Source organism: Artemia franciscana, chromosome 21, assembly GCF_032884065.1.
Source record: "Artemia franciscana chromosome 21, ASM3288406v1, whole genome shotgun sequence".
In the NCBI taxonomy this organism is placed as follows: Eukaryota; Metazoa; Arthropoda; class Branchiopoda; order Anostraca; family Artemiidae; genus Artemia; species Artemia franciscana.
In genome coordinates this window covers 27,118,189-27,141,626 of record NC_088883.1, presented here as the reverse complement: position 1 = coordinate 27,141,626, position 23,438 = coordinate 27,118,189, and the positions used below count along the sequence as shown (strand labels likewise).

Below are 23,438 nucleotides of genomic sequence, written 5' to 3'. Positions count from 1 at the left end.
CCTCCTAAGAAGTTCCAATTTCATTTAAATCCTTTTGCATGGCCTCTTCTCGCCTTCATTCTAGGACGACCTGGGTTTCATAAAATTTCTTATGCACTACTCTAATGCAAAAATTCCAAAACTGGAGTAAAAAAAAATTGGGTTCTAAGGAAAATTTTAGAAAGAACGTAAAAGCAAGTAACTAATTTGTATATTTGTGTTATATACTTTTCAAGTTCCAAAAAATAATCTATAATTCATTGCCTACAAATTAAAGGCACTATAAAAAACTCTGATGTACGATTTTGAATTTAAAATCAAGACCTATAATGAAGAGCTTTTCTTTTTTTTTATTTATAAGCAAATCCTGTTTTTAGAATTGCAAATTTTCCTTTTTAGCAAAAAAAGTTCAATTTTATTAGCCACGCGTCTTGAAAGCCAAGACTTATTCACTGGCTTTTTTGTGATAAAAACAAGTCTCATGGTTCTTTTGAGTTTTCGGTTTACTTGGAGCATTATCCTTTTCATGGTTGCAGCATCTGCTACTACCTGAATTGTAACTGTTATTTTGGCTAATTCTATTGGTAAAAGTTTATAACCAAAACAGTTTTATGGGAATTAAAAAAGAACAGCCTGAAAACCCTCAAAAATGGTGTTCGGTCGAAAAGAAAACCAAATTAGTATACCCGTAGCCAAAAACTCATATAAAAGATTTACAGTCCCCTATCTTGAGCAACAAGAAAATTTGCCTTTATCATGGGAAGCACTAATGTGTGCCTTTTTCGTCCTTTTTGCATGAAAATCTTAATAATCTTAGTCAAGGTGGAAAATACCCACGAAAAAGGATGCACCTTAATGAAAATTATACCATGAAAATTCAGCATGTTAGAGAACCCAACAAACATCTACGAAAGTTCGAGATCTCATGTTTTTTCTGAGAAGGACGGTCACAGGTGTGCATAAAATCCTTCTTTTCTTCTTCTTTTTTCCTTTCTTACTCAAAATCCGTAAAACAGCGGGAGAAGTTTTATTCGAAAGTAAATTTGAAATTCTAGTTTTTTTAAGTAATAAAAGAGATCCTGAAACCGAGAAACACCTATTTCTGCCATTGTGTGTAGAAAAGTTAATGTTGGCCCGACCAGGGCCAAACTGGTATCGAGCAAAAATTTTGAGTAAGCCAATTGGTTTGGAGCTAGTCTGAAACGTAATTTTATAATTTCCCAATTTTAGCAATCGTATTGTAACGCGGTTGTGCATTTGTACTAAACATAACTAGTCCATACAAAATAAATGGTTTTGTATTTTTTGCCTTCCTTTGAGAGGTCCTTCAAAATCAGTAAGGAAGGGGGCAAGACCGTATTCAGGGGCGGAGGTGTGCTGTAAAAACACAACAAAACAATTGACTTGTTTTCTTTAGGACAATTTTACCGTTTCACTCCTTTCCTAAAGAAAAGTAACCTATTAAAAATAACCCAATTATTGTATTTCTTCTTATCACCATAACTTCACTTAGCTTCCTTTTATTCATTTACTATAGCAAAACTTAGGTCACACGCTGAAGGCGTGTCACAAAAGAAAAACAAGAAATACAAAATAGTAAAAACAGATCTACTAATAAAACACAAATAAAAGATAAATGGAAAGATTGCAGACATATATGAATATAACTATTACAAACGAATATTACAATGAACCCTTCTCCTGTTCTTAGTAATTTTCGAGCATTTTCAGTATGACTTGATTATTCATTTAAATTAATACTCGTTTAATGATTTACTTTTAATTAGATTAGAATTTTATCTTATCAGAATGTATTTAAGACCTAAAGATTTAAGATCTACCTATTTTTCTGAAATAAGGGAGATTTTGATACTTTTCAAACCATGAAGAATAAAAAGCTCCCCTAAGAACTCTCTCAGAGAGTGGGGGGAGCTGTGTTAAATACGGGCAAATTTTTCTGAAAATAAAGCACAAGACACATTATTTTTAAAGCTTAAGAAGCAAACAGCTTTGAAATATGACATATCGTTGAATCATGAGTTTTTGGAATACAGGGCCTAAGCCCCTTGGAGAAGTGGGTCGGGGGAGGGGAATATTTTCTGAAAATAAAGCTTAAGACATATTTTCTTTAAATCCGAAAGAATAAAAGAAGCTTTAAATATGACATTTTGTTGAATCATGAGTTTTTGGAATACAGGGCCTTAAGCCCCTTTGCTTAAATGACTAGACTTTTTCGGAGAGCATGGAGAAGTGGGTCGGGGGGAGGAATATTTTCTGAAAATAAAGCTTAAGACATATTTTCTTCAAATCCCAAAGAATAGAAGAAGCTTTGGAATATGACGTGTTGTTAATTCACGAGTGTTTCTTACCTCGTAGACAATACATGTTGTGCATGCAAGTTCAATTATTTTTAGCAAAATGGAAATAAATGTCATTTTATTCATTAGGTAGTTTTTTATCCAAAGTTAGTTTATTTTAATTTCCACTTACTAAAAGAGAGGAGAGCGAATGTGCAAGATGGGCGATTTTGAACCTCCACTTACGATACGATAAGATTTTATTAAGAAAAATAGCACAAAAATCACAAGCGCAAGTGGGACGAATTTGCACTTTAGAGTAAAAAAATACATAAAAAAAAACAAATATAAGTCAGAAAAAAATTGTCAAAAAGGCCACGAAAAATGTCGAAAACAATGAAAACTTACTAAATTAAAAGAGAATAAAACTAAATAAAAATAACACAAAGAAGATTTGGCCTTATCACAGTTTTCTTACATCTATATACTTTAAGCCCTTGGTTTAAAGAGCTCAAAAGTGGACTTATTCTCTTTTACATTGATTTACTATAGTAAATTTAATATTTACCTCTTGTATCGTAGAAAACTATCCCAGCAAAGTGATTCATACCGAAGGAGGCGTTTATATCAGACCTTGGCTTTACATAGTTCTTGTTCCGTCCGTGTTGTTTGTGAAGCTTAGCAAGCATGGTTTGGTCAGTACCCTGCAAAATTTTAAGACATTAAGCAGCATTCACACACAAAATATCAATAAAATATGACAGACTTTGCTACAAGAAATAATAGAGAGTTATGCATAAACATTTCTCAAAATGTATTAGTCAATCATAAAAATTGATAATATGTCATCCTTCATTTGCACAACGTGCAAAAGCCATCTCAACCTATCTCTCATTACAACCCTAGTAATTACAGTTATATTTCTGGGAAGTTATAAGAAAAAATTAGCTAATACAGTTTCATAAACTGACTCGATTAATATTATGAATATACTTAAAATTAACTTAAATTCAACTTAAATCACCAATGATAGTGAAAATGAAACTTCATGTTGGAATTGGTTAAGTTGAAACTTACACAATAATATATATCCCAAATGAAAAAGATCTCTATGTGCAATCATGCAGTTTTCGGTTGTAGCGGGTGCCCAATTAAAAGAAAAGAAGCGTAGATCAAAAATCACCAAGAAACAAGCAAATAAAAATAAAACAATACAATAATAACAATTATAATAATAAATATAATAAAACAATAACGATAATAAAACAGTAAGATATTTAAGTCGAGTTTTCGATTATTTCGCATTATAATATTTTTGTGATTATATATAATTTTTATAAAATTATACTTTTACATATCATACTTTTATATATTTATTTATAATTAATATGTATATTATATAATGAATTTATTTATATTATATTTGTATTAATTTGTTATTAATACGTTATATACTTTTATATATTATACCTTTATATATTTCGCATTTATAATTAGTGCTTTTTGGGCCCTTATTTTGTCAATAATATTGTATAATAAGGCCCAACAATAATAACATTAATAACAATAATAATAATAATAATACGGCTCAACATTTAGGATATACCTGAATAATCCTAAGAAGGGATAACAAACAATCAGAACTCAACTTGAAAGGACAAGACCAAAAGGTGAAGTTTCTTACCTTGGGGAATCTTGACTCTTCGTCAACTAGGGACATAATATTCATTGTCTTTAAAGCAATCATATCTAAGGCATCCTGGTTATCCACGAATTCGATATGACGCCAGGAAATCCCTTCATGGTTATACTCCTCCTGCTCCAATTTGAAAATATGGCGAACGAAAAATTGTTGCAAATTTTCATTGGCATAATTGATACAAAATTGCTCAAAACTGAAAAAAAAAATAGATATATAACGTTATTCTATGCATAAAAATATATCAAAACTTTGGAAGAGCTCCAGGCTAGAGACTTTCCCCTACCTCTTTTCTGCAGGCCTGGGCCGGAATAAAATATATTTTCGGGGATCAATTGCTCAATCTTCTGTTATAATCGGTAAGTTCCCGTAATACCCAGCCAATCATCGTCTCTGAAAACTACGGCTTGACGAAATATAACATATTATTGAAGTGAGTATTTCTCATTATGCAGTAAGCCAGCAAGATTATGAGTATATGCTTAGCTATGTTTTTTCTTTTGTGTACTCTCTATCGTCCGACAGACTCTATTTGAATTCGAAGAAGCCTGATTACCTTTTGTGATTGCTGTGTTGTGTAATTATTATGATAGTGTGTTCTTTTACACTTCCGGGACATTCCTCCTTCTTAAAAAAAAAATTAAATAATTTGGACAGTAGCAATTTTAGGCCTCATAATCTGGGGGGCGGGTATACCCCTGGCGTGTAAAAACATAAAAAAAGGAATTTCATGTCGGATGTCAGAAAAACTGGGGGAGGGGAAGGGTATACCGCAGAAGGGTAAAACTATAAAATGAAAGGAATTGTTTGCCAAATGTCAGAAAAACATGGGGGGGCAGTTGCCCCCTGCCCAGGCCTAGAACAGCCACTGGGATCCAGGATAACTATTTTGGATTTTGTAAATTTTTGTTTCTCTTCCACCTTGGACAAAAGACCAGGTTCTTATTAGGAAATATCCAGTTCCTGATAGTACAGTAAAACTGAAAGTACCACACAGAAAGCCCTCAACCTGCACCGCAGGACAACCTGCGTCCGTAATTCTCCTCTACTTGAAAACTAAAAAAAAAAATCGTGCTGACCAATAGTCTGCGTAGCGCAGGTACCAAATCACTGCCTTTGGCAGGGTGTGTAATGCTTGTTTGGGGCAAACAATCCAACTTTTTCAGTGTTTTTCCCTAGCTTTCTCGAGTTACACATTTAGAGCCAGATCGAAACCATTGACCCCTCTGCCAAATTAAATAACCAGTGACACTAGGACTCGAACCCTGAAACACTATTTCTCCTCATCCCCACCTTATTAGCTTTTTTTAATTACGAGTTATTTCTTTTTTTTCTTTGTCTCTTTCTCTATTTTGTTTCTTTGTTTTGTAATTGATGACCTCTGAGAAAAAGTTCACCACTGACCTTCCTTATAAAAAATTACAGCACTTGACTTTTTTTTATGTGTTTGTGCTGTTGCACTAGTGATTTCTCTTTTCATTATATATATATATATATATATATATATATATATATATATATATATATATATATATATATATATATATATATATATATATATATATATTTATATATATATGTATATATATATATATATATATATATATATATATATATATATATATATATATATATATATATATATATATATATATATATATATATAATATATATATATATATATATATATATATATATATATATATATATATATATATATATATATATATATATATATATATAATATATATATATATATATATATATATATATATATATATATATATATATATATATATATATATATATATATATATATATATATATATATATATATATCATGAAAAGAGAAATCACGAATGCTACAGCACAAACACAAAAAAAAAAAAAAAAAAAAAAAAAAAAAAAAAAAAAAAAAAAAAAAAAAGACAGAAGGAGAAAAGGAAGACTGTTTTCCTAAATTAGTGATTAATATAGACCAGGTCTTGAATGAGGCCTTAACCCTACTCATCCATACAATCACATAGGTCAAACAGCATAGCCACACACAATCAACCATAAAGAATAATCCATGGATAGGCAGTCATGTCGTCAATAAGTATAAGTCGTCATTTACCGAACAATAAAAAAAATAATATAGACAAATAATATTTTTAGTAATTTCAACTATTTATTCTACGCCCTTTCTGATTCAGGGGTCATTCTTAAAGAATTGGGACAAAACTTACGATTTAGTGTAAAGAGCGAGGTATTAACGAGGGGACAAACCTCCTCGTATACATAATAAAAATATAAGATTATGAAAGTTTGTTACGTAAGTTAATTCTTAAGTTACGTATATTTTTTACTAATAAATCGTTAAAAATTAAAAGTTCTAGTTGCCTTTTTAAGTAATCGAACAATTGGAGGGTAACTAGACCTCCTTCTCCCTCCCTTATTTCTCAAAATCGTCTGATCAAAACTAATAGAAAGCCATTTAGCCAAAAAAAGAATTAATATACAAATTTCATTTTAATAATTTATGTGCGGAGAGCCAAAACCAAACATGCATTAATTCAAAAACGTTCAGAAATTAAATAAAAAAAAATGATTTTTTTAGCTGAAAGTAATGAGCGACATTAAAACTTAAAACGAACAGAAATTGCTCCGTATATGAAATGGGTTGTCCCCTCCACAATCCCTTGCTCTTTGCGCTAAAGATTGACTCTTTGCCACAATTCTACTTTTTAAAACAATTAAAAGCTTTAGCGCAAAGAGCGAGGGATTGCGGAGGGGACAACCCATTTCATATACGGAGTAATTTCTGTTCGTTTTAAGTTTTAATGTCGCTCCTTACTTTCAGCCAAAAAAAATTAGTTTTTTTTTATTTACTTCAAAATATAAAGCTCTGTGCAGTCGACAAAGTTGAGCCCAGCTGTTTTAGGCGATGGTTGCACCACAACTGTTAGCACAATTTTCTCAATTTTGGACGCTTTTGTCAGATAAAAAGAAGCATACAACGTTTCTTACCTTTTCTGATTTTGCAAATTTCTCCTACAATATTTGTAATTACATATTTATCATTATATATGTTATATATATATTATTTATATATATATATATATATATATATATATATATATATATATATATATATATATATATATATATATATATTCTATTTTACTATTTTTACTATTACTATAATAACTAGTTTCACTGTTACTATAATAATGTTTTACTATTACTACTACAAGGTTAACAACTATCACTACCACAAAGTCACCACGACATTAAGCCCTAGAGACATTGGCCAACTCCATCCCGCCCTTCTCATAATTTAATTTCAGTACTTACCTATTAATTTCAAAATTTTCAAAGCCAAAAATGTCTAGCACTCCAATTGAAGTTCTTTTCGCCCCATTAGGACTCTCTCTGTAAATTGCATTATTCAGCTTTTTAACAATCCACACAAAAAGTCGTCCATATACCCCTTTGGCAAAAGCATCTCGAACGTCGTTGGCCTGATCCTGGCCCAGTCTTGATGTCTAGAAAATATTAAAATAGAAAGAACTCATATTTGCCCACTTTTGTCAAGAATATATATAAATATACAAAAACACACACACATACGCATATATATATATATATATATATATATATATATATATAGAAAGGAGATAGAAGATAAAAAAAGAAAGGAGATAGAAGGAGAAAGGGAAAACTGAATTCCTAAATTAGTGGCTAATATAGACCAGTACTTGAACAAGGCCTTAACCCTACTCATCCATACAACTACATAGGTCAAAAAGCATAGCCATACACAATCAACCATAAAGAATAATCCATGGACAGGCAGTCATGTCGTCAATAAGTATAAGTCGTCATTTACCAAACAATAAAAACACTAAAGACAAATAATTCAGAGGCAACAACCCAACACAAAGGCTCATCAGGAGAATACACTTGCCTATATATATATATATATATATATATATATATATATATATATATATATATATATATATATATATATATATATATATATATATATATATATATATATCATGAAAAGAGAAATCACCAATGCAACAGCACAAACACACACAAAAAAAAAAAAAAAAAAAAAAAAAAAAAAAAAAAAAAAAAAAAAGAGAGAGAGAGAGACAGAAGGAGAAAAGGAAGACTGTTTTCCTAAATTAGTGATTAATATAGACCAGCACTTGAATAATAAAACTTTTAAAACTAAAATACAAAGAAAACTTCTCATAACCAGTTTTGGCAAGCCTAGTCTAGAAGTATAAAAATGTCAAAACTGAAATTTTATAAAACGTTTCCAAACTCAGTTTTTTTTAAGCACATGTTTCTATTTCGTATACGCATCTTTTTTTTACGCATCTTTTTTTATGGCACTTGGTATTAACCAAGTGACATATAGCAGTCGCCAATTCTGTCGGTCTGTCTGTCGGTCTGTCTGTCGGTCTGTCTGTCGGTCCCGGTTTTGCTACTTTAGGCACTTCCAGGTAAGCTAGGACGATGAAATTTGGCAAGCGTATCAGGGACCGGACCAGATTAAATTAGAAATAGTCGTTTTCCCGATTTGACCATCTGGGGGGGAGTGGGGGCCCGGTTAATTCGCAAAAAATAGAAAAAATGAAGTATTTTTAACTTATCAGCGGGTATTTGGATCTTAATGAAATTTGATGTTTGGAATGATATTGTGTCTTAGAGCTCTTATTTTTAATCCCGACCGGATTTGATGACATTGGGGGGAGTTGGAGGGGGAAAACCTAAAGTCCCGGTTTTGCTACTTTAGGCACTTCCAGGTAAGCTAGGACGATGAAATTTGGCAAGCGTATCAGGGACCGGACCAGATTAAATTAGAAATAGTCGTTTTCCCGATTTGACCATCTGGGGGGGGGGGGGAGAAGGGGCCGGTTAATTCGGAAAAATAGAAAAAATGAAGTATTTTTAACTTATGAGCGGGTGATTGGATCTTAATGAAATTTGATGTTTGGAATGATATTGTGTCTCAGAGCTCTTATTTTAAATCCCGACTGGGTCTGATGACATTGGGGGGAGTTGGAGGGGGGAAACCTAAAATCTTGGAAAACACTTAGAGTAGAGGGATCGGGATGAAACTTGATGGGAAAAATAAGCGCAAGTCCCAGATACATGATTGACATAATCGGAACTTATTTGCTCTCTTTGGGGTAGTTGGGAGGGGGGGAGTAAGTCTTAAAAATTAGAAAAATGAGGTATTTTCAACTTACGAACGGGTGATCGGATCTCAATGAAATTTGATGTTTAGAAGGATATCGTGTCTTAGAGCTCTTATTTTAAATCCCGACCGGATCTGGTGATGGGGGCGGGGAGTTGGGAGGGGGAAACCTAAAACTTGGAAAACACTTAGAGTGGAGGGATCGGGATGAAACATGGTGGGAAAAATAAACACAAGTCCTAGATAGATGATTGACATAAACGGAACGGATCCGCTCTCTTTTGGGTAGTTGGGGGGGGGGGGGTTAATTCTGAAAAATTAGAAAAAAATGAGGTATTTTTAACTTACGAATGGGTGATTGGATCTCCATGAAATTTGATTTTTAGAAGGATATCGTGGCTCAAAGCTCTTATTTTAAATCCTGACCGGATCTGGTGACATTGGGGGAAGTTTGGGGTGGGGAGACCTAAAATGATGGGAAACCCTTAGATTGGAAGGATTGGGATGAAACTTGGTTGGAAAAATAAGCAAAAGTCTTGCATACGTAATTTACATAATTGGAACGGATCCGCTCAATTGCGGGGGGGGGGGGGGGGGTAATTCTGAAAAATAAGAAAAATAACGTATTTTTAACTTACGAAGGAGTGATCGGATCTTCATGAAACTTCATATTTAGAAGGACCTCGTAACTCTGATATCTTATTTTAAATCTCAACCGGATCAAACGTAATTGGGGGGGGGGGCAGTTGGGGGGACCGGAAATCTTAGAAAATACTTAAAGCGGTGAGATCAGGATGAAACTGGATGGGAAGAATAGAAACCTGTCTAAGATACGTGACTGACATAACTGGACCGGATCTGCTCTCTTTGGTGGAATTGGGAGGGGGGAGGTAATTTTGAAAATTGAGGTATTTGTAACTTACGAAAGGGTGACCAGATCTTAATGAAATTTGATATTTAGAAGGATCTTGTGCTATAAAGTTTAACTTTAGGTTCTGACCTTCTCACAAGTGCCAAATGAGCTCTTGGCTCTTGGCTCTTCCGACCTCGTCCAAATGAGCTCTTGGCTCTTCCGACCTCGTACCATATGAGCTCTCGGCTCTTCCGACCTCGTCACAAGTGCCATATGAGCTCTTAGCTCTTGTTTTAAATCATTAATCCTCTTCGCTAGAATATAATGAGTACCCGTGGAATCCTCTGAATTAATGTTAAAGCCAATGGTCAAAATTTAAGCAAAATCGTTGGCTTCTCTTGTCCCAGTCTATAGCCAAAACATCGAAAATAGTATATGATAATATACAATGTATACCATATACGATATATATAATAATACGATAAATAATATATAAACAATGTCAGATAATCATACTCAAGTCTTCAATATCCCATTCTGGAAAGAATACATTAAACATCTATGTTTTGAACTTAGGACGTTTGAGCGTTTTGGACGTTTTTAACTTATTTTTATACGTGCATTCAGTTGTAAAACTGAAATAAAAAACCTGAGTCTAGAATGTCCAAGTTATTCATAACCAACTCTATTGGAATTTTTGTTCGCCCGGATTGCAAATAAGGTCTTAATAGGGTTTAGACTTAAATAGGATTTAATTTTAAAAATTATGAAAACCCTAGAAATATGAAGGAAGATTAAAAACTACTGTTTTACAGTTAAACATTACTGAAAGATGTGCAGCAAAAGATTACAGACAATATAATATGGTGAAAACACGGGAGCTGTCAGCTCCACGGGAACTGACAGTCTTTTTCAAAAAAGGCTGTCCACAGTCTGTTTAAAAAAAAAGATTGATACCTATTTACTAAAGTAGTTAGATCACTATCCATAAAATCACGAAGGATATTGATTTAACCATAGTCCATGAAATGGGACTAAATAAGCAACTTATGCAAAAGGGAAAAATAGAGGTCCCAAAAAAGCCACTTAATTGCTAAGATATTGTTCACAATTTTCTGTAATTCTCAAATGAGAACATACTACTTTTCAAAAAATTCTTTTAAAAGGGAAATTTGAAATTTCAGATTTACTCTTTTCTAAAATTCAAACAGTGGAAATACAAATTTTCTATTTTGAAAAATTTCCTTGTAAAAAGTGAAAATCCAAGGAAGCTGACATTATCCTAGCTATAAAGAAAAAGATTTCTGCCTATTTATAGTAATACAGTTAGATCAATATCCTTCAAATCACGAAGAGTCCTTGAAATAAGACTAAATTGAAGAACTCCAGCAAAGGGGAAAATAGAGGTCCCCAAAAAACCACCATAAATTTTTCGTAATTTCCATTAATTCTCAAGTGAGAAATTATTTCTTTCCAAAAATTATTTTTAACGAGATTTTCAAATTTAAAATTTGCTTTTCACGAAAATTTAAACAATCAAAATAGTGATTTTCTGTTTTTAAGGATTTCCTCATAAAAAGGTGGAAGTTCAAGGAAGCTGACATTAACCTAGCTATAAAACAGACTACTGACTTTTATACCAATATAGTTAGATCAATATCCTCTTATCACGAAGAGTCCTTGAAATGAGGCTAAATGAAGAACTCCAGCAAAGGGGAAAATAGAGGTCCCCAAAAAACCACCATGAATTTTTCGTAATTTTCATTAATTCTCAAGTGAGAACTTATTTCTTTCCAAAAATTATTTTTACGAGATTTTCAAATTTAAAATTTGTTCTTCACGAAAATTTAAACAATCAAAATAGTGATTTTCTGTTTTTAAGGATTTCCTCATTAAAAGATGGAAGTTCAAGGAAGCTGACATTAACCTAGCTATAAAACAGACTACTGACTTTTATACCAATATAGTTAGATCAATATCCTCTTATCACGAAGAGTCCTTGAAATGAGGCTAAATGAAGAACTCCAGCAAAGGGGAAAATAGAGGTCCCCAAAAAACCACCATGAATTTTTCGTAATTTTCATTAATTCTCAAGTGAGAACTTATTTCTTTCCAAAAATTATTTTTACGAGATTTTCAAATTTAAAATTTGTTCTTCACGAAAATTTAAACAATCAAAATAGTGATTTTCTGTTTTTAAGGATTTCCTCATTAAAAGATGGAAGTTCAAGGAAGCTGACATTAACCTAGCTATAAAACAGACTACTGACTTTTATACCAATATAGTTAGATCAATATCCTCTTATCACGAAGAGTCCTTGAAATGAGGCTAAATGAAGAACTCCAGCAAAGGGGAAAATAGAGGTCCCCAAAAAACCACCATGAATTTTTCGTAATTTCCATTAATTCTCAAGTGAGAACTTATTTCTTTCCAAAAATTATTTTTACGAGATTTTCAAATTTAAAATTTGTTCTTCACGAAAATTTAAACAATCAAAATAGTGATTTTCTGTTTTTAAGGATTTCCTCATTAAAAGATGGAAGTTCAAGGAAGCTGACATTAACCTAGCTATAAAACAGACCGCTGACTATTTATACCGATATAGTTAGATCAATATCCTTAAAATCGCGATTCCCTGAATGGAGCTAAAAAAAGGAACTTAAACAACAGGAAAAATATTGGTACAAAAAAGCCACTAGTTTTTAAAGATATTGTTCAAGATTTTCTATAGCTCTTATAAGAGAATTCATTTCTTTTCAAAACAAAAAATTTTGGAAATTTTCAAATTTCAAATTATTTTTTTTCGAAAGTTCAAACAGTCACATTACCAGTTTTTTATTTTAAAGGATTTCCTCGTAAAAGTGGAAGCCTGAAAATACCAGGGAAATTCCGGGATGAACATAAAATTATACCAAAATAACTAATAATAAATCTTACCACAGAGTCTCCTTGTGCAAAAATTGTTTTAGTCGTAAGTGCATCTTTCAAATGGTCCCTTTTAGACCCTAAAAGCTTGGCTACAGTAGATACATTTGAGTCGTCAACAATATCACTAGCATCCATATTGCCTGCAAAATCAATCATTTTTAAACAGTTCAATTATACCATAACTTTATCCCTTTTAGATTCCAGAAGAAGACTTGGACTTGGTGAGTTAAGGCTCATTCAAATTAAGACTTTAACAATACTGAGATGGGAAATATACCCCCCAAAAAATATACTTCGCAGAAAATACCCCCCAGCGGAAACTACCCCGCCCTGGAAAATACCCCCTCGGAAAAAACCCTCCGAAAAGCTCCCTCGCGGCTGGTTGTTCTCTAATCACTTTCGACTTATAAAAAGAACTAGAACTCTTAATATCTCATCTATCGAGCACCCTCCGAAGTTTCTGTAACCATGAGGTGGAGGTGTGGATGAGGCAGTCTCCCTCCAATATCTCTCTTAGAACTAACTCTGCATTTTTGTGACGGCTCAATGATAACCGGAATTTTTTGGCATTAAGATGCAACAATTAAGGTATTTCCCTCCCTCGCTAACTACAAAACAATCAGAGAACCCAATTGTAGAAGCATAAGTGCCTTTTTAAGATTTGTAATTTGTCCATTACTTACAAATATGTTATTGGGAAACATTGTTCCTAATTGGGGACAATGTTTCTATGGGGTATTTTCCAGGGAGAGGGAGGGTTATTTACCAGGGTGAGGTGCATTTTTCTTGTGGGGGAGGTAGACACCTAGAGTTGGAGAAAAGGGGTCAGGTTTTCTTAAATATCCATTACGCCTTTCCCTAGAAAAAAAAATTCTCTGATACAAAAAATGTCTCATATAAGCTTATAGTTGGAGCTGTTGAGAAGAAAATATCTTAAGAAAACAATTTTAACTTCAAGGTATGCAGAATAATTGTGGTTAACACATTCTGACTGCAATTCTACTTGACTTTACCCCCAACACCTAATGTGCAAATACACAGCCCAAATTATATATTTCTCATGTGTTTTTCTGTTTCTTGATTTCATCACAGTTGACTCAATTTACAGGTACATGGGCTGAAACGAAAGTGAAACATGGCAAAATGCATGAGGAATATATGTTTGAGGCTATATATTTGCAAATAAAGGTGGCGGGGGGGGGGGGGGTAAATTACAGCGGATTTGCAGTCAAAATACTTTAAGTACAATTAATCTGCATATTATGAAGTAAGAACTGTTTTCTTAACATGTTTCCTTCTCAAAACCCCCATTTCTAGGCTTATATCAATATATAAGTAAAGAGGCATAAGTAAAGAGGGCATAAATAAATTATTATTATTATTATTATTATATATATATATATATATATATATATATATATATATATATATATATATATATATATATATATATACTAGCTGTTGGGGTGGCGCTTCGCGCCACCCCAACACCTAGTTGGTGGGGGCGCTTCGCGCCCCCCCCCAAGCCCCCCCGCGCGCGTAAGTCGTTACGTGCCATAATAGTTGTGTCCCTATGTCCCACCTGTGAATATAGATATATATATATATATATATATATATATATATATATATATATATATATATATATATATATATATATATATGGTTTAACTACGTAAAACTTGCGAATATACAACATTCTTTGCTGTCCCATTGTCTTTGCATATAAATAGATTGTAAGGTTTACCGACTCTTGAACATGCAACATATAATGGTCCATGGGAAAACAATCTGTATTCAGATCTATACCTCATGATTCTAATGATTGCCCTTGAGCTTCCTTTTGTCCTGGTCGCTTTCTCTTTGAGTGTCGTCATTTATTTTTTTCTTTTTTAGTTCTTTTAGTTTTTACCCATTTTTAGTTTTTTTTAGTTTTTTAGATGAAATTTGTTTTTAGTTTTTTCCTTTTTTTCTTTTTAGTTTTTTATTGGTTTTTACCTTTATTTTAGCTTATTTTTCAGTTTTTTCCTTTTTTTTAGTTTTTTTTTATTTTTTATTTTTTTTATTTTTTACCTTTTTTTAGTTTTTTTAGTTTTTTTAGTTTTTTACTTTTTTTATTAGTTTTTAGTTTTTTTTGTAGTTTTTGCCTTTTTTTAGTTTTTTCAGTTTTTTTTTTAGTTTTTTATTGGTTTTTACCTTTATTTTAGCTTATTTTTCAGTTTTTTCCTTTTTTTTAGTTTTTAGTTTTTTTAGTTTTTTACCTTTTTTTAGTTTTTTTAGTTTTTTAGCTTTTTTATTTTTTTTATTAGTTTTTAGTTTTTTTTGTAGTTTTTGCCTTTTTTTTAGTTTTTTTTAGTTTTTTAGCTTTTTTATTAGTTTTTAGTTTTTTTTGTAGTTTTTTGCCTTTTTTTAGTTTTTTTAGTTTTTTAGCTTTTTTATTTTTTTTATTAGTTTTTAGTTTTTTTTGTAGTTTTTGCCTTTTTTTAGTTTTTTCAGTTTTGACGTCACCTGATCCAGTTTTTTCAGGTGACGTCACCTGATCCATCCACAGATCCACAGACAACTTATTTTTATATATATAGATATATATATATATATATATATATATATATATATATATATATATATATATATATATATATATATATATATATATATATATATATATATGAATTTACGTCTCAAAATGCCTTGGGAACAGAAAAGAGTTTTGCAATAGCTTTTTTTTCAGTCATTCTTCCCAAAATCCAGCAAATAAAATATTAAAAGCTATTTCTTTTCAAATGTTTCTTGACTTTGCATTGAATAAAAAAGACAAGTTTTTTCTACTGAAAATAAGGAGCAACATTAAAACAAGAAAAAATTATTCCGTATAAGAGGGGGACTGCCCCTACTCTGTATAATAGGCAGCCCCCCACCCATATACGCAATCAATTTTCACTTGTTTTGAGTTTGAATGCTGTTCCTTACATTCAGATGAAAAACTTGTGTTTTTTTTTTAATTTCTGATCGTTTTTCGATTCCTTCCCGCAAAATTCGCTTTCTCTCTCCGTGAAACATTTCTCACAGGTTCCTCCCACGAAAAATTCCCTACCCGGGAAATTCACCCCTGCTTAAATCCCCACTAATTTACGGTTACGCAGTGATCATCCAATCTTACCCATTTTTGACATATGATTTTTTTTGGCATATAGTATATAAAAGATTCTTTTCAGACGCAGAACCGATTATTTTGTTGTTGTTTTTATATTATTAAATAAAAAAAACTAGTTTTTTTAGCTGAAAGTAAGGAGCGACATTAAAACTTAAAACGAACAGAAATTACTCCGTATATGTAATGGGTTGTCCCCTCCGCAGTCCCACGCTCTTTACGCTAAAGTTTGACTCTTTGCCACAATTCTACTTTTTAAAACAATTAAAAACTTTAGTGTAAAGAGCGTGGGACTGCGGAGGGGACAACCCATTACATATACGCAGTAATTTCTGTTCGTTTTAAGTTTTAATGTCGCTCCTTACTTTCAGCTAAAAAAACTAGTTTTTTTTATTTAATTTCTGAACGTTTTTGAATTAATGCATGTTTGATTTTGGCTCTCCGCACATAAATTATTGAAATGAAATTAGTATATTAATTTTTTTTTGGCTAAATGGCTTTCTCTTGACGATTTTGAGAAATAAGGGGTGGGGAAGGAGGCCTAGCTGCCCTCCAATTTTTCGGTTACTTAAAAAGGCTACTACAACTTTTAATATTCAACGAACGTTTTTATTAGTAAAAAATATACGTAACTTAAGAATTAACTTACGTAACAAACTTTTATATTCTTATATTTTTATTTTATATTCTATTTTTATTATGTGTACGAGGGGGTTTGTACCCTCGTTAATACCTCACTCTTTACACTAAATCGTAAGTTTTGTCCCAATTCTTTAAGAATGACCCATGAATCAAAAAGGCCGTAGAATAAATAGTTGAAATCACTAAAAATATTTTAGCATAAAGAGCGAGGTATTTATCTCCTCCTAAATACCTCGCTCTTTATGCTAAAGTATTTTTAGAACCCTTCATATGCGTAATAATCTCTGTTCGTTTTAAATTTCAATGCTATTCCTTACTTTCATTTGAAAAAAACATTTTCATGTTTATTTTTTCATTGTTTTTTTTTTTATAGTAATGCTAGAAAATCCTGCGCCCTTTTCATTGAATTTTTCTTCCCCCATGACATATTCCTCAAAGGAAAGATCCTCCCACAAAGCCCTCTCCCATCAACCCCACCCCCCAAACCAAAAAATCCCCATGAAAACGTCTGTACACTTCCCAATAACCATTACTATATGTAAACACTGGTCAAAGTTTGTAACTTGCAGCCCCTCCCTCAGGGATTGTGGGGGAGTAAGTCATTCCCAAAGACATAGTTATTATGGTTTTCGACTATGCTGAACAAAATGGCTATCTTAAAATTTTAATCTGTTGACTTTTGGAAAAAAATGAGCATGGGAGGGGGCCTATTTGCCCTCCAATTTTTTGGTCACTTGAAAAGGGCACTAGAACTTTTCAATTCCGTTAGAATGAGCCCTCTCGCGACATTCTAGGACCACTTGGTCGATAAGATGACCCCGGGGAAAAAAAACAAACAAACAAATAAACACGCACCCGTGATTTGTCTTCTGGCAAAAAATACAAAATTCCACATTTTTTAGATAGGAGCTTGAAATTTTTGCTATAGAGTTCTCTGATATACCGAATGAGATAGTGTGATTTTCGTTAAGATTCTGACTTATAGGGGATGTTTTCCCCTTTTTTCCAAAATAGGGCAAATTTTCTCAGGCTCGTAAATTTTGATGACAAAGACTAAATTAATTGAAACTTATATATTTAGAATCAGCGTAAAAATTCGATTCTTTTAATGAATCTTTTAGCATCAAAATTCCGTTTTTTAGAGTTTCGTTTACTATTGAGCCGGGTCGCCCCTTACTACAGTTCCTTACCACGAACTGTTTGAAAAGAAAATAATTCGGTATTTCGGGGCTTCTGACATTATTACTCCTTTGCGGAAGTTAGGCTCAAAATTGAAAAAGGATTATTTTTTTTCTCTGGGCCCCTTCCACCTCTTAGTTTGTTTATTTTCCCGTTAGTTTTCACCTGTTTTCGCTTTATAGTTGTGTTATCTCTTGGCAGTTCTTTCGTTAGTTGAGTTATGGTTGTGGTATATATGTTTTATCGCTCGTATAGTTGTGTTATTTTCAAATTATACTCCATAATAGAGAGGCTCCGAACACCCAGCATTGTATATTAAGCTCTTAATTTGACGTTTTTTTCTAACGTGACCACATTCGTCCTGCGCCCTTTTCATTGAATTTTTTTCCCCCATGGCATATTTCTCCAAGGAAAAATCCTCCCACATAGCCCCTTCCCTCAACCCTACCCCCAAAACTAAAAAAATCCCCCTGAAAACGTCTGTACACTTCCCAATAACCATTATTATATGTAAACACTGGTTGAAGTTTGTAACTTGCAACCCCTCCCCCAGGGACTGTGGGGGAGTAAGTCATCCCCAAAAACATAGTTATTATGATTTTCGACTATGTTAAACAAAATGGCTATCTCAAAATTTTGATCCGTTGACTTTAGGAAAAAAATGAGCGTGGGAGGGGGCCTAGATGCCCTCCAATTTTTTTGGTCACTTAAAAAGGGCACTAGAACTTTTCATTTCCGTTAGAATGAGCCCTCTTGCGACATTCTAGGACCACTTGGTCGATTAGATCCTAAGATCCTACGACTTTTAGGGGGTGTTTCCCCCTATTTTCCTAAATAAGGCAAATTTTCTCAGGCTCGTAACTTTTGATGGCTAAGACTTAACTTGATGAAACTTATATATTTAAAATCAGCATTAAAATGCGATTCTTTTGATGTAGTTATTGATATCAAAATTCAATTTTTTAGAGTTTTGGTTACTATTGAGCCGGATCGCTCCTTACTACAGTTCGTTACCACGAACTGTTTGATAGTTATAACATTCGAAATTTTGGTTTTCATTTAAGCACAAATAATGCAATAGCCTTTTGAAACGAAATGAGTGATGGTATCACGCTTATTTCTGGAATTTCTGTTCTTTTAAATTTGGATTTACTGTAATTGTATTCACGTATTTTATTTATTCCTTTCAAATTTATAGCTCTTCTTTTAAGTTTGACATCTTATATAAGCTTATTTCTGCTTTTTTATCTTTACTTTGCTTTTTAAGCTTCATTGTTTAATTAGTCTGTGAGTTAAATTTCTGTCTTTTTTAGGTGATAAAATGTGTGTATTAGTGTAATTTTCATCTATAGATGGCGGTGCAGCAAGCTTAAAGTTTAAATTTTATACCTTTCCAAAACTGCATAGCGTGGAGATGAAAAAAACAATTGACTCAAAATACAAAATTTAAAGAAACCAGCCAAGCCATGCTTGAAAGATTGTTTAAAAAAAAAAACTATTCACTTTTAGACCTATTTTAATGAAATATGATGACGCAAAAACTTGCATTAGAAAAAAAATTATGGAATTTCAAATTAATGTGAACTCTAATTTGGTGAAAATTTGGCAAAAATTAAATTTCAGACAATTTATGCGCAAAGACCAATTTTTGAGCGATGAAAAAATTTCAATCATAATTTTGGATCTAGAATAGAAATTTCCTAAGCTCTACTAAAATAAATTGTTATAAAACACTGTTCTTTCTAACACGAATTTTGAAGAATCGTTTAAAATCAATTCAAAAGAGTTGAATCATAAAAATGATGAAATTCAAACTAATGTGAGCTCTATTCAATTCCAAATAGAGGAAAAACGACCAAATTTTATGAAAAAGCAATTACGGACAACTGTTGCACCAAGCCCAATTTTTTGAAAAAAAAAACTGAGCAATGAAAAAGCAAAAAAAGAGCAATGAAAAAATTTCAGTCAATTTTTGGATTTAGAATAGAAAATCTGTAACGTAAACTCTAATTATAACGTGAACACTAGCGTGAGACCAATTCAAAATGGAGAAACATTGCCCAAATTGAGTGAAAATCAGGTATCAGACAAATTTGCACAAAAACTCCACGAGATCAAAAAAATCTGATTCCAGTTTTGGAATCAGCAAAAAAATTAAGTTAAACTTATACATTATTATTGCAGATTGGAATAAATTCCAAATATGTTACTTAGGTAAAGTAAGCTTCGGAGAAAAAACAGCTGAATATGGTCCGTCCTTATGGCAAAAAAGGGAAAAATACTGCCCAACTTTGTAAATTCTAATTGAAAATTGTCAGTTACTAATTATAAAAGTTGTTAAAATTTGTAATTCTATGTAAACTACTTGTCCAACTATAATTAAAATTTTCGTACATAAAAAATAAAAGAATTGCTCAAATTCATACATTATTATTGCAGATTGGAATAAGTTCCAAATATGTTACTTAGGTAAAGTAAGCTTCGGAGAAAAAACAGCTGAATATGGTCCGTCCTTACGGCAAAAAAGGGAAAAATACTGCCCAACTTTGTAAATTCTAATTGAAAATTGTCAGTTACTAATTATAAAAGTTGTTAAAATTTGTAATTCTATGTAAACTACTTGTCCAACTATAATTAAAATTTTCGTACATAAAAAATAAAAGAATTGCTCAAATTCATACATTATTATTGCAGATTGGAATAAATTCCAAATATGTTACTTAGGTAAAGTAAGCTTAGGAGAAAAAACAGCTGAATATGGTCCCTGCCCTTACGGCAAAAAAGGGGAAAATACTGCCCAACTTTGTAAATTCTAATTGAAAATTGTCAGTTACTAATTATAAAAGTTGTTAAAATTTGTAATTCTATGTAAACTACTTGTCCAACTATAATTAAAATTTTCGTACATAAAAAATAAAAGAATTGCTCAAATTCATACATTATTATTGCAGATTGGAATAAATTCCAAATATGTTACTTAGGTAAAGTAAGCTTAGGAGAAAAAACAGCTGAATATGGTCCCTGCCCTTACGGCAAAAAAGGGGAAAATACTGCCCAACTTTGTAAATTCTAATTGAAAATTGTCAGTTACTAATTATAAAAGTTGTTAAAATTTGTAATTCTATGTAAACTACTTGTCCAACTATAATTAAAATTTTCGTACATAAAAAATAAAAGAATTGCTCAAATTCATACATTATTATTGCAGATTGGAATAAATTCCAAATATGTTACTTAGGTAAAGTAAGCTTCGGAGAAAAAACAGCTGAATATGGTCCGTCCTTATGGCAAAAAAGGGAAAAATACTGCCCAACTTTGTAAATTCTAATTGAAAATTGTCAGTTACTAATTATAAAAGTTGTTAAAATTTGTAATTCTATGTAAACTACTTGTCCAACTATAATTAAAATTTTCGTACATAAAAAATAAAAGAATTGCTCAAATTCATACATTATTATTGCAGATTGGAATAAATTCCAAATATGTTACTTAGGTAAAGTAAGCTTAGGAGAAAAAACAGCTGAATATGGTCCGTCCTTACGGCAAAAAAGGGAAAAATACTGCCCAACTTTGTAAATTCTAATTGAAAATTGTCAGTTACTAATTATAAAAGTTGTTAAAATTTGTAATTCTATGTAAACTACTTGTCCAACTATAATTAAAATTTTCGTACATAAAAAATAAAAGAATTGCTCAAATTCATACATTATTATTGCAGATTGGAATAAATTCCAAATATGTTACTTAGGTAAAGTAAGCTTAGGAGAAAAAACAGCTGAATATGGTCCCTGCCCTTACGGCAAAAAAGGGGAAAATACTGCCCAACTTTGTAAATTCTAATTGAAAATTGTCAGTTACTAATTATAAAAGTTGTTAAAATTTGTAATTCTATGTAAACTACTTGTCCAACTATAATTAAAATTTTCGTACATAAAAAATAAAAGAATTGCTCAAATTCATACATTATTATTGCAGATTGGAATAAATTCCAAATATGTTACTTAGGTAAAGTAAGCTTAGGAGAAAAAACAGCTGAATATGGTCCCTGCCCTTACGGCAAAAAAGGGGAAAATACTGCCCAACTTTGTAAATTCTAATTGAAAATTGTCAGTTACTAATTATAAAAGTTGTTAAAATTTGTAATTCTATGTAAACTACTTGTCCAACTATAATTAAAATTTTCGTACATAAAAAATAAAAGAATTGCTCAAATTCATACATTATTATTGCAGATTGGAATAAATTCCAAATATGTTACTTAGGTAAAGTAAGCTTAGGAGAAAAAACAGCTGAATATGGTCCCTGCCCTTACGGCAAAAAAGGGGAAAATACTGCCCAACTTTGTAAATTCTAATTGAAAATTGTCAGTTACTAATTATAAAAGTTGTTAAAATTTGTAATTCTATGTAAACTACTTGTCCAACTATAATTAAAATTTTCGTACATAAAAAATAAAAGAATTGCTCAAATTCATACATTATTATTGCAGATTGGAATAAATTCCAAATATGTTACTTAGGTAAAGTAAGCTTAGGAGAAAAAACAGCTGAATATGGTCCCTGCCCTTACGGCAAAAAAGGGGAAAATACTGCCCAACTTTGTAAATTCTAATTGAAAATTGTCAGTTACTAATTATAAAAGTTGTTAAAATTTGTAATTCTATGTCAACTACTTGTCCAACTATAATTAAAATTTTTGCACATAAAAAATAAAAGAATTGCTCAAATTGTCTAGTTTATAACACAATAATATCTAAAAATTTATGCAACAAATCAATACCAACGGTCTTGGCTGGAAGCCAAAAATATCTAGGAGCTAAAAGACCAGGCCAATATCTCTCCCAAACTATAAATTGGCGAAAATTTGGGCCACTCATAAATTGCAAGTACAAAAAAAGGTCTACACTAAGGCCCTCTGCTTCATTAATAACAAACCATGCTAATGCCCTCCATTACTAAGTATATATTACATAAGGGAATAATACTTGCTCACTGAAATACTTCTGAACTGAATATTCCCCAGATGCAAAATAGCTGAGAGGACTTGCAATATTTGCAAAATTTCTGAATCGTTAAAAAGCAGGACTTTCATCGCTGATCGAATATCTGCAAATTCGGCTGCATCATTTCTGCCCTCACAAGTAATACAATTTCCCTGAAAAAAAAATAAATATTTGCTTGGGTATTTAATCATGGAGGGGGGGGAAGGGATTAGAGGAAAAATATCTCAACCTATAATTTTCCTTCCAGAATAGGCCTAAATTTTTAGCGTAAAACAAACTACTTTGGGCAACATTGACCGGCCAAAAATATAAAATAATTCTACTGAATATGCATTAAAGATACGATTAGTTAGTATACCCAGTCTAGAATTTGTGTCCAAATTATTTTCAAAGTTAGGGCCTAAAATGTACTGTTTTCAGCAACAATAGAAGCCATTCCCAAATCGTATATTTAATTTAATGTAGCTCAGGCATAATAGGTATGAGCACAGTGGGGTGGAAGTGGGG

At 31.8% G+C, this 23,438-nt stretch overlaps 1 protein-coding gene across 4 annotated transcripts in view; it reads right to left on the bottom strand.

Annotated features, from left to right (window-relative positions):
* The window catches only part of LOC136040632 (myosin-VIIa-like), a 204,668-nt gene that overhangs the window by 86,936 nt on the left and 94,294 nt on the right, over positions 1-23,438 (bottom strand). For 3 of the 4 annotated variants that reach the window (XM_065724911.1, XM_065724910.1, XM_065724912.1), the window contains 5 exons: positions 22,918-23,083; positions 12,967-13,097; positions 7,312-7,502; positions 3,961-4,171; positions 2,845-2,980 (listed from right to left, as the gene is read on the bottom strand). In XM_065724911.1, the coding sequence (XP_065580983.1) occupies positions 2,845-2,980; positions 3,961-4,171; positions 7,312-7,502; positions 12,967-13,097; positions 22,918-23,083 (835 nt within the window). Of the gene's footprint in view, positions 1-2,844; positions 2,981-3,960; positions 4,172-7,311; positions 7,503-12,966; positions 13,098-22,913; positions 23,084-23,438 lie in introns of those variants that run through there. The other variant, XM_065724913.1, reaches the window with a different exon arrangement.